Below are 12,598 nucleotides of genomic sequence, written 5' to 3'. Positions count from 1 at the left end.
AAAATACACATTTAAAATAAAGGAGGAAAGGTATAGTAGGCAGTCATATCTTAAAATCGATCTCTACCAGGATTTGAGTTACATTAAGCTTAATTTGCTATACTCCGCGAAAAGCAGGAGAATCGGATAAATGTTCTTTATCATCTTTTATATTTTGTTGTTCGAGTGCCGTCCAGCAGTTTAGCCTCGCGAGAGAAAAGGAAAATTATCAAAAACTGACGGTCAACCTTCACTAGTTGGAGAGGCACCTAAAGAAGAAGTAGTTCAATATAATATTGTTTAAAATGTTCAGTAATAATAATCATAAATTGTTTATAGTAATTAGGTGCATCATCTTCATCATCACCAGCCATGAACATCTTCCTATTTCTATTTTCGGCATTTCTCATCCAGTTGATGCCTGCCAATTATCGGCCATCGTCGGTCCACCTAGTTGAGGAGCCCATGACACTCCGAGACGCGGTCTTCACTACAGCGGGCACAGGCAGGAGACAAAATTCAAAAAATTCAAAATTCATTTATTTCAAGTAAATTAATAAGCACTTTTGAAACGTCAAGTCAGTCTGTTTGTAGTGACTCTACCACCGGTTCGGAGGGCAGATTCCACTGAGAAGAGCCGGCAAGAAACTCAGCAGATTGCTCTTTTCCAACATTTTAAAGTTTAACAATCTTTAGAATTTTTCTGTTTTGAGAGAGATGAGAGCGGAGTTCCAAGCGGCCTTGTCGTTAAGGAATTCATCAAACGTGTAGTAACCACGATTTGTTAAATGTGTTTTAATATCTTGTTTAAACTTAGGTAAAGGTAGATCCAATATTACATTCGGTATAATGTTATAAAAGCATATACCCATGCCCACAGAGGATTTCTGTACATTTCTCAGACGATATGCAGATATCACTAATTTATGTCCGTTTCTAAATCCATGATATATTATGAAAATTAAGCTTAATTTGCTATACTCCGCGAAAACTTTTTCTGAGCGCTTTATCCAATTAAGGCATCAAATAAGGCATCGACCGTCGATGCCGAAATTAGTATATGCCTTTCACATCAGTCTTATAGCGACTGTATAATTGAAGTTATATTTATAGTCGACTGTTTATATCTACTTTTTGTCTATAATAATACTTATGTTTTGTTTAGTAAAGATTATTATAAATATATTGCGAGGCTACTGTAAGTATATCTATTTCTTTAAATTAGGTACGAACCGATTCGCGTGATCTAAGTTTATATATCGATCGCACAGCTTTTCTGTAGTATAAATATAGTTTCTATATCCCAAAAATTATATTCCCCGATTTTATGCCCTGACAGGGGATAATTAATGTGTCCACCTGCTAAAGCACGGGAACGAGGAATTGGACAACTCCGCCCAAAATTATTATTACACATATACTGGCTGAATTGTGAAAGTGGTGTTTGGACTTACCTTGAGATTCTCATCGAATTTGTGCTCGGCAATGGCTTCATCCAAAACAGCGGTTCTTTGTGCTGACAACTGCTGCAATACGTCCCAGGCCTTGTCCAACTCTGATAGACTGGCGTCGATTTGCTTTGCGTGGTCTGGATGACTGGTAACATAAAAGCCGTTTTCATTTACTAGGAATTATTGCCTGACTACGCAGATCCATGATGAAAATTAAACTTAATTTCCTATTTTATTTATAATTTTTATTGTTAGTGTTTTTACCTACACTTGGAGGAATTATCAATTATACAGTCGCTATAAGACTGATGTGAAAGGCATATACTAATTTCGGCATCGACGGTCGATGCCTTATTTGATGCCTTAATTGGATAAAGCGCTCAGAAAAAGTTTTCGCGGAGTATAGCAAATTAAGCTTAATTTTCATAATATATCATGGATTTCCGCAAAGTAACGTCTGCTTCTATCCAATACTACGCAGATCCATCGAATCGCAAGACACCGGGCGGGTTCTCATCCCGCCCTGTTGTTAATATCCCAAAAACTCGCACGAAGCGATCTCCTTTTTTTTCTGCGCATGGGGTTTGGAACGCCCTTCGGAGTTCTGTGTTCCCTAATTCTTACAACCTGGGTAATCTTTATGTGGATAGGCATCTTCTAGACAAGCACGTCCCATCATAGGCAACATCCGAACTTTCCATCAGGTGAGATTGTGGTCAAGCGCTAGTCGATTAAAGTTAAAAATAAAAAACGTTTGTGTACTTATGTATACGCGTTAGAAGTTATATATACTTCTTTAGCGTAATAAGATGTATCGTTTCCAAAATGTTATCTTTAACCTTATTCTAAGTTTGCAGAAAAAACGACACTAACAATAGGTCGGTTTTTCTAAAATACATTGAAAGTTTTATTAAAACGCATTATCTAGTTTTATATCATTACCGGAAAACCAGGTTTCACTCAAAATTAAAATTTGAGATTTTTGTACCATTGAATCAATTAAATCACCGGAATGACTTTGACAATTGAAAGTGTACACTGTCAAACCGGTTTTTTGTAACGGTGTGCGCGCGCATCGTTAAAAGTGAGCTGGCGGACGATGTATACCCCTCTCACTCGGTTTCGCAACTACCTTCAAAATCAAAGTCAAATATTTCTTTATTCAAACAGACACATAGATGGCACTTTTGATGCGTACATTACATGTAAAATATGACATAGGAGCGAGCTGATGGCGATAAATAAATTCTTAAACTTAAAACTAAAGCTACGAGGGTTCCAAACGCGCCCTGGTCTAAGAAGAAGCCCACAAAAAACTTAGCCGGGTGTTATTTTTTTTTCGTTATCACATTGTCATTTAAAAACTATTACAGATGCAACAGGATGACCTGTTAAAATCGTGTAACAATGTGCGCGCTATATTTTGACTCCCATGATGAAAAAAGTATTACTTCAAAATAAAAAGTAAGATTGCAGTCAAAGAGTGGATTGTAGTGGAATATATTACCTGTGGGCGAGCTTCTCCCCGTCGCTTTTCAGCACGCGGATGCGGTCGCCGATGGCGGACGCTTCGGCCGCGCGTGCGAGGTGGCGGCGCCGCAACTCGTGCGCTGCGCTCAGGTCGCGCCCGCACTCTACGCTCGCAAACTGCGTCGCCTTCTGGGCCACACGCTCCGCTGTCTCTTCCACGTCCCTGCGCAGATTATATATTTACTAGCGTATATATTTAAATTCAAATTCAAAAATGTTTTATCCATGTACACCTTATTACAGGCACTTATGAAGCGTTGATACATTTAACATGTTACACTAATGTTAGTGATGGTGATAGCTGCATTCGTTAACTTAAAACTAAAAAACTGACGGCCGATTGGCGCAGGGGGCAGCGACCCTGCTTTCCGAGTCAAGGCTGCGGGTTGGATTCCCACAACTGGAAAATATTTGTGTGAAGAACATGAATGTTATTCAGTGTCTGGGTGTTTATTTTTATATTATAAGTATTTATGTATATTATTCATAAAAAATATTCATCAGCCATCTTAGTACCCATAACACAAGCTACGCTTACTTAGGGGCTAATTGGCGATGTATGTATTGTCGTAGTAGGTATATTAAAAAAAAAGCCAGGTTTTTTTTTGTTATCACCATCTCACAGTCTAGTTAATGTTGAGCTATGAAGTTAAAGCAATTCATACCCAAGCTTTTTTGTCATACATGTTCCTTAATATTATAATAAGATTTTTCTATAAGCTAACGTTTTATGTAAACTTTGAACTTATTGAGAGACATCTCAAGGATTTCATCTGGTAATTTGTTATAAAAAGATAAACAATTACCCTTAAATGAATTACTAATTTTATGCAGCCTAGTAAACTGCAACTTTTCAAATATGTATTGATAATGCACCGTCATAATTTTAGCTGCTTTAAATTTATCTCTTAAAGACTCTCTGGGGCCCATTTTATATACCTGGGTCCAGTGTTTGGTGACTGCTGATAAAAGTGGAAACTAAACCTATGTGAGTATATGTATGATTTCACGAAGCTATTCGTACGTATAGCGTATGATATCGCTTCGTCCGACACCCGCAGAAAGAAGAGGACATTGTTCTGGTCTGTTGTCACCAGACGACACTTGACTTACCTATTGAAGGAGTGTAGCTGCAGAGCGGCGGTGAGTCTCCCGCGGTACGACTGCAATGCACCACTCAGGGCCCGCCATTTGCTGAGGAACGCGTCCCTTCGCACAGACACCGCTTCTGCTTGCTGGGTCGGACCCTGGAAATGAAGGTATATAAGACCAAAAGTCTTCTACAGAATACTGAATAATACTATATAATGCTTTCAAAAATATATTTATAGTTAATCATTGAAAGTATCTCCTTTACTCATATTATTTACAATCATATTATTAAAAAAAAAAAAGACTACAGTAATAATAATAATAATAGCTTAATAACGATGATCACTGACAGGTATATTACAGCTAATAGACCTGATATAGTGCTAGTCGATTGATTAGTGCGCCGTGCAATCATTGTTGACTACATGATGAAACTCTCTATCAAAAAAGTATTAAACTCTCTCGTGAAAAAGTACTAAATTAATAGTTGTGTTTCTCTAACGCTTGAAGGTTGTCCGGAACAGATCGCTTTAGTGATAAGACCGCCTTTGCACGCTCTATTTTATTTTCTAAGTTTCTTATGTATTTGTGTTAAATTTGTGTATAATGTGTGTGTACAATAAAGACTTCAAACAGACAAACATAAACTCTCTAGTAAAAAGTAATAAACTAACTGTTCGCTCCGCGTATATATTCAACTTTTAAAAATCATTCAAATTAAGTTCACTCTATTTGTATAATATCGTTCTCATTCGCAATCTGGTCTAGCCAATGGCAGAGCTCGCTTCCCGAGCCTACGGTTGTACACGAATGCTCATTGGCCCCAGCCGAAAAGGAGGTAAAAAGTTGCTATCGACGCGAACGTAGCAAAACCACGCTGTTAAATCGAAAATGACTAGAATTTGATCTTCTATTATTCCCGCTATCGTGGTAGACAACATAAATCAAGTTAATTCGCCCCTGTGAAGTTGTTGTGCAGTGTGTGAGTGGAGTGTGGATCCAAATCATCAGATTCTCCAGCCAGCATTGCCACGTGCTTGTCTCCCATACAATCGAAATACGACCAAACAGAGCTCGGTCTGGATCGCCTCGGTACGACCGGTAAGTATCTGCTTGTTGCTTAAACCAGTGCCTTACATTTGAAGAGTAGAACCTGTCCGTTTTACAGCGGTGGAACATCCAATCGAAATTCGCGTGCTAAACCCAGAGTGACGTCACCGGATCTCCACGGCAAGATTCGTTTCATCACAGTAATAGTTAAAAAGCCTAAAGAAAACATGTAAACATGTTTCCCTAACGCTGCCTATCTGTGTTGGATTATTTCGTTCTATTTAGTCCTTATATTAAGAGCACTAACAACATACATATTACACGTTTTTAAATAAGTGTTCAAAACGAAAAATACGGATTAGAAACGCGGCACATTCAGCGTGCTATACTAGCATATAATTGTAACGTTAAAATATAAAAGCGTGAAGGATTGCGTACACGTGTGCGTGTGTGCATGTGAGTACGTGCGTGCGTGTATGTGTTGCGTGTGTGTAAGCGCGTGTGTTTGTCTAAATTATCTGTATAGGTTACCTGTTGGAGCAGTTTGTGCGCAAGCGCCTGGATGGTTCGCACGTGCTTGTCGTCGACCTTCATATCGCTGTCAAGGTCATCCAGTTTGCGAAGCAAAGCCGTGCAGTGCTCGTAGTCACGCCCGGTCTCGTTCGCTTGCACCTGCGAATAAAATAGTGATAGTCAGTTGCGTGTACTTCATATATGCATTAAAGCACTGTCTACCCTAAAAATCCATACTAATACAACAACAGTGTCTGTTTGTTTGCTACCTTTGTTCGGCTCAACCGTTTAACCGTGAGGTGACTAGGGACAAAGTCGTGCTGATAAGCGATTTAGCGTTCCTGTACGATGCCGCGTAGGAACCGATTACAGGTATGAGTTTATTATTACTGTTATACCTCTAAACAGGTTAGCCCGTTACAATCTTAGACTGCATAAAGGGCTAACTTGTGATGGAATAAAAAAAAAGTTTTCCTGAAGTTTTACATTGGACATATGACATCTTCTTCTTCTCAGTCGTGCATTCTTGCCAGAGTGGTCGTGGCTGCTGAGATGAATTTCATGGCGTTAGGCACCAGTGGATTGCACGGCTTCCCGCGCGAGTCTTCTCCACTTTTGGCGGTTGGTAGCGTGTCGAAAGCATTCCACCAATTGTCTGGGTCAACGATTTCACCGCATCCGTCCAACGAGTAGGTGACAGCCCTCTTGCCTTTTTCCTTCAACCTGTCCTTGCACCACCAATCGATCGAACGACCCCTCATTCCTTTGTATAGGACATAGGATTGTCCAACTAATCGTAGGCAGAAAACCATAGCATATGTTTATTTGCGATGGAATATTGTAGACATAAAACAACGTACCATCATTTCCTTGTCGCGAATCCAGGCTTCAATCTTGTCCAAGTGTTGGTTGAACTCCAGGATGTCTTGAGCCTCTTCCAGACCACGACCTATAAACCAGACAAAGACAGGTTTCTTTTAAATTTAATATTTTTACAATATTAAAACAGTATCGGAAAAATAATAATGATTAATAAATAAATGTTGACATTACTATTCCACATGGCGATAATCTGGTGAAAGCTGAAAAGGAAAAAGTATCTAAAGACTTTGCTCACGAGATTATTGCCATGTGGAGTGTTGAGTCGACCGATATTGTTCCGATCGTTGTTTCAGTCAAAGGTCTTCTCGCGAAATGCTTCGACAAACATCTGAAGAAGCTTTCGCTTGGTTGTTGGATCAAAGGTCGGATACAAAAGGCAGTAGTCCTTGAAACAGCGCGTATTGTGAGGAGGTTCCTCACTCTGGAGCCCTGACCGCCGGTTGCTTGGGCACTCAAAAGCCCCGCAAGCGGAGGGTGCACATATCCACCATACATATCCACCATATTGGATTCGTCGTGACGTTTGTCTTACCTCGTTGTTCTGTGGCGGCCTCCAACCTCTGCCAGTCTTTGTGCAGGTCTTCCAGCTGCTTCTCTACCTCAGGATCTGGAGTCAGTTGCTGAGCCAAGGTCTGCACCTCTTGGAGACGAGCCCTATTAGCAGCCAACTCAGCTGTGAAGGCCTGGTGTTTCTGCAACTTCTTGATCTTGTCTTCTAGGTTTGTAACTTCACCTGGACAGAAAAATACAGATTTTATGTTCTTGTTGAATGCATAATCTTTGGGACTTCGGCTTCACTTTCGGGTAGCGGAGTTAGGAACGCATCTCTGACTTTTCTAAATAATGTTCAACCCGGCCAGCCGTGTATTTGCATAAATATCTTTTTCATCACACTTGCTCGTAACGTGGAACTTATAACATCGATATAAAGCTCATAATCCAAGATATTAGACACGCGTGTTTTATTTGAAAAGTACCGTACTTGTGCTTTATTCATGATGACCGACTAAGTTTAGTTGGTACCTCACTTCAAGTTATGTACGAAGATGGATCACTTTTAATTTAGCCGGGTAATAAAGATTTTTTTTTACCAACAAGGAGGTTTAATGCGGCTAAAAATAGTGGGCATTTTGTCGTAGTCGTAAGAAACGCATATGGTAAATTACTTGTTACACTCTCGGCTTCCTTTGCGCATTCGCTTGAAGCTCACGCGCCTAAACTAGGCTACTGTAAAATGCAATGTTACCAAACTAAAGGAATAATCTACTATTACCAGATTTTTGGATGAGACTTTTTAATTACAAAGTTCAGGTGCTTACCGTGGTGCGCTGGTAGTTGCGCGAGTTTGTCAGCGATCCAACCTCTCGCCTCGGCCGCATCGCGAGCGAATTGGGCCCGCGCTCGGGCCCGCTTCAGCGCTTCGCGACGACGCCCCGCGGCCTCGTATAGCTAGAGACAGACAGTAACAGTGTAGCAGAAGCAATAATTGACATAGTATAAACCCTGCTGGTAAATAGAAATTCTTTACATATATCTTCTATAAACAGAGCAAAACTTCGCAGGGCATGCAAGGAGCACGTTTTGCTTAGGTTGGCACCCTAACACTATGTACTTTTGTCTTTGTTGAAGTTATACTTTTGGCACGTTGTGGAAAAATGATGAGAGTCAATTTTTACGAAGTGCGCGCACACCGTCACAAAAAACCGACACCATGAATATAGCTATAAGGTTTGACAGTGTACACTTTCAATTGTCAAAGTCTGCGGACTCAATCCGATGATTTAATTGTACAAAAATCTCAAATTACAATGTCCTATAATGAGTCTATTAGTATATTTTTTATTTTTTTGTGATATTTAAATAAACTTTATTTAACTAGATAATGCGTCATAATAAAGCTTTCAATGTTTTAAATACCTTTTTTCTATTGTTAGTGTCGGTTTATTCTACAAACGTAGAATAAGGCAAAAAATAAAAAAATTGAAAAGATTTTTATCTTGTTACGCCGAAGTAAAACTTCTAACGCGTGTACATACACGTATACATGTGCATACACGTACACACACGTCTTTTTTTTCTCTGTACTCGTATATCGTTGCAATAAAGTTATTCTGTCGGAGTCGGAGCGGAAGGCAAGGTCAACAACATCAACAGAAAGCAAGGTCACCGCCCACTGCGCCAATCGGCTGTCACTACAAGTTAGCCCTTGACTGCAATCTCATCTGTGAAGATGCAGTCTAAGATGTTAGCGGTCTAACCTGTTAGGGAGGATGGTAGCCATACCCCTAATAGGTTATACACGACATCTATGAATCGCATAGCGGCACGTCCTTGTCGGTAGGGTGGTAAAAGCCATCAGAGCAGACTAGAGAATATTCAGAAATTATAAATTCCCATTCTCCTGCTTATATTCACAGCGCTCACCGTTGCGCCAGGAAGGATGACAAAACATATTCTGTTTTAAATAAATAAATATACTACGACAATACACACATCGCCATCTAGCCCCAAAGTAAGCGTAGCTTGCGTTATTGGTACTAAGATGACTGATAAATATTTTTATGAATAATATACATAAATACTTGATATACAGATAAATACCCAGACACTGAAGAACATTCATGTTTATCACACAAACATTTTTCAGCTGTGGGAATCGAACCCACAGCCTCGGACTCTGAAATATGGAGGGTAGAGGTAAGGAGGATCATCTGTGTATATGAAAAAGTGTCGTCAAAATGTATTAAATTAGGATGGCGCCACAGTGCATCAAAGTAACTCTTAAAAGAAGCGCCAAATATAAATATTGTTAAAGTAGGCTTGAAAAATAAACAAGGAAGTAAGGTTATATTTACCACAATATTTTGTACAACGTAAGTTGTTGAAATTCTCAATAATTAACTACTTTAGTCGATAATGACATTAAATTTTTTAACTCGGCCTACTTCAATTCATCTACGATTGCTACATTCATAGCATACCCTATGCATCCACCAGCGCCATTGTGAAGGATTTTTGAACTGTTATTTAGCGCATACAACTGGACACTTTTTCAACTTTTCTCCCATATAAGATGACTCTCCTTACCTCTACCCTCCATACTCTGAAAGCAGGGTCGCTGCCCACTGCGCCAATCGGTTGTCATTATTCAAGTTAGAAAAAAATGGAGTGTACCTTTTGCCTTCGCTCGTTTATGTGCAGCAACTCATCGGCGATCCTCTGACTCTCCACGTGGTTCTGCTGTAAAAGCTTATCGCCGTGACTGTTCAGCGTTGTCAGTTTCTCGTCCTGGAGACAATTTACACCAGTTATAGCACAGCCGTGACGGAAGTTCAGAATATGTCACCACCTCTCCTCTCCGCGGGTGTCGTACGGGCCGTGAGAAAATCCTACTATCCTACTAATCCCTATCCCTATCCCTACTAATATTATAAATGTTAATGTAAGTTTGTTTGTTACGCTTTGACGCGAAAACTGCTAAATCGATCCTCATGAAACTTTGTACACATATTCTTGGAAGTATTAGATGTAACATGGGATACGTTTTATCCAGACGTTAAGCTCAGTTCCTTGGGAGAGGTGATGAAAGTGTTTGACGATTTAACACCATAACTCCGACAAATGATAACCTATTTAAATAATTATTTTTGTGCTATAGGGGTTATAATATGTGTTTGATTTTGCCCAAACTTTATGTAGATCTGAATGTGGTTGGAGGTAGAGGACAGAACTCCTCAGCGGACAGCAGCAAACCCCTCATTTAAGGCTTAGCGATACTGAATACATAACTGCTGCCACATTTATTAGTACTTCAGTGCTAGGACAAAATACTAAATTGTAAAAATGTTCTTTGTTAACCTTTAGCATATAAATCAACTAACAATGCGATTTCGTTTCTTCCTGTAACGATTACTATTCTTTGTAAGTGATAGAAGGAGCTAAGACTGATCAGACCAAAAAACAAAATCAAACGCAGATGAAAGCGCGAGCAACAGCTATGATATTATAAATGTGAAAGTGTGGATTTTTGTTACTCAATCACGCAAAAACGGCTGTACGGATTTGGATGAAATTTGGCATACACGTAGCCTTTGACATGGAATAGAGCAAAGGCCCGAGTTGTTAGTAGCTACCGAGTAGTTCCCGAGGGAAAATCCCGCGGCCAGACAGCTTTGAAATTTGGTATGCATGTCACTTATTATAGAAAAGGACATTTATATTTTTTATATTAACTCTTTATTTGCACACAAATAAAAATACAGAAGAAGAATAAAAGAAAACAGAGACAGAAGAAGTATACAAAAGGCGGCCTTATCGCTTTGTAGCGATCTCTTCCAGGCAACCTTAGGAAAAGGAAAACAAAAGGATAACATACTGCACTGGACATGTACTTTTTAACTCGATAGTTTGTGAAATATTAAATATTCAATATTTTACACAGATACTCTACTAGTTACTACTCTATAATGGCGGTTAAAGCGCGCGTGTCGTTGATATGTATTTGGTTTCACAGTGTAATGTCCCTTCACAGAAATAACATGATTTGTTCATTTTTTGTATGAAGTAAATTAATACTGAATTTTTGATAAGTCGTGGAGAGTGAGCGCTCTGGTATATTTTTTTATGTAACCTTTTACATCGACAATATACAAATCGCCATCTAGCCGTAGCGAAGCGTAGCTTGTGTTTTGAGTACTAAGATGACTGATTATGAATAATATCCAGATAAACACCCGCAGGGTGATTACGTATCTTGGCGACAGGCGTAAATCTTGCAATCACTGCTGTCAGTCAAACTTCACTTTTCCATACAATAAATAAACAAAAGTGACGTTTGTCAGCATTGATTGCAAGATTTACGCCTCTCGCAAGATACGTAATCACCCTGCCGGACATTGAAAAACATTCATGGTCATCACACAAACATTTTCCAGTTGTGGGAATCGAACCCACAGTCTTGTACACAGAAAGCAGGATGGCAAACCCAATCGGATTATGTATACGGCCCACTGTGCCATGGGGGTCAACAAAACTATAATATTAGCCTGGATTCACCTGCGTCGCCAGAAGCTTCTCAAACGCCTCGTGCTTCTTTAGCTGGTGTTCGACTTCTTCAACGCTGCTGGTGGGGGAAATCTCGCTACCTGCAAGAGTCAATTATTATGATGAAGTTCCTTGAGCCCACCGCACTACTGAATGGCGGGTAGGCGTAGTACGTTAGTGCTGCGATTGTTGATTGTATGTATTGAAAAACCTTGGCATCAATTGAACCTCCACTTTGATCTATAATGATAAAAAATCTCATCCTTTTTGCAACATGACCTGGAAGAACTCTTTAGGCATGCAGGTTTCCTGGCGATGTTTTTCTTCACCGTTGAAGCAAGTGACATTTTTCTCCTTCTTTTCGGTTTATTGGTTCTGCGCGCTGAGCGATTGAACCATTGTCAAGTGCTTATTCTGTGGTCAAGTGTTAGTGACATTTTTAATTACTTAAAACGTTAAAAAGTGCATTGTAACTTTTCTAAGTACAGCTGGGATACGAACTCGGTCCCCCGAAAGTGAAGTCGAGCTCGTACCCACTGGAGTATGACCGCTTATGTTCTTCAACTCTTCAAGAGTTGCAGGCACTCACTCAAAGCGGCCTCCTGGGCAGCGCACAGGTCGTGAAGTTGTTTGGCGTCGCGCAGGAAGCAGTGCCAGTCGATGAGCTGGTCCAACGCCACCTGGCGCGCCGCCCACGCGCCCTGCAGCCGCGCGCGCTCTTCCAGCAGCGCCGCGCAGCGCTCCTCGATTTCCTGCACGGAGACCATTGTATTAGCGGGCATTACATTGGTTGGTCGCTGAACGACTGGATGGTCGCTGGGCCGGATAGTCCCTGAAGAATTGTATGTTCGCTAGAAAACCGGATGGTCGCTTACCAACCGGATGGTCGTCTAACAACTGGATGGGTGCTGACCAACTAAATGGTCGATGAAACAATTGGATGGTCGCTGAACAAATGGACGTTTGCTAAAATACTGGATGGTCGCTAAACAACTTGATGGTAGCTGAACAACTGAATGATCGCTAAACAAATAGATGTTTGCTAAAATACTGGATAG

General features: G+C 40.2%; 1 protein-coding gene across 6 annotated transcripts in view; it reads right to left on the bottom strand.

Annotated features, from left to right (window-relative positions):
* The window catches only part of LOC120634989 (spectrin beta chain), a 143,044-nt gene that overhangs the window by 34,403 nt on the left and 96,043 nt on the right, over positions 1 to 12,598 (bottom strand). For all 6 annotated transcript variants that reach the window (XM_039905896.1, XM_039905892.1, XM_039905897.1 and 3 more), the window contains 10 exons: positions 12,130 to 12,292; positions 11,553 to 11,641; positions 9,672 to 9,785; positions 7,817 to 7,946; positions 7,030 to 7,230; positions 6,476 to 6,564; positions 5,634 to 5,774; positions 4,074 to 4,207; positions 2,938 to 3,123; positions 1,434 to 1,575 (listed from right to left, as the gene is read on the bottom strand). In XM_039905896.1, coding sequence (XP_039761830.1) covers positions 1,434 to 1,575; positions 2,938 to 3,123; positions 4,074 to 4,207; positions 5,634 to 5,774; positions 6,476 to 6,564; positions 7,030 to 7,230; positions 7,817 to 7,946; positions 9,672 to 9,785; positions 11,553 to 11,641; positions 12,130 to 12,292 — 1,389 coding nt within the window. The remainder of the gene's footprint in view (positions 1 to 1,433; positions 1,576 to 2,937; positions 3,124 to 4,073; positions 4,208 to 5,633; positions 5,775 to 6,475; positions 6,565 to 7,029; positions 7,231 to 7,816; positions 7,947 to 9,671; positions 9,786 to 11,552; positions 11,642 to 12,129; positions 12,293 to 12,598) is intronic.

The sequence above is a fragment of the Pararge aegeria genome, chromosome 26 (genome assembly GCF_905163445.1).
Source record: "Pararge aegeria chromosome 26, ilParAegt1.1, whole genome shotgun sequence".
NCBI classification, from domain to species: Eukaryota; Metazoa; Arthropoda; class Insecta; order Lepidoptera; family Nymphalidae; genus Pararge; species Pararge aegeria.
Note: the sequence above shows the minus strand (reverse complement) of the source record. Positions and strands in the feature narration are given on the sequence as shown.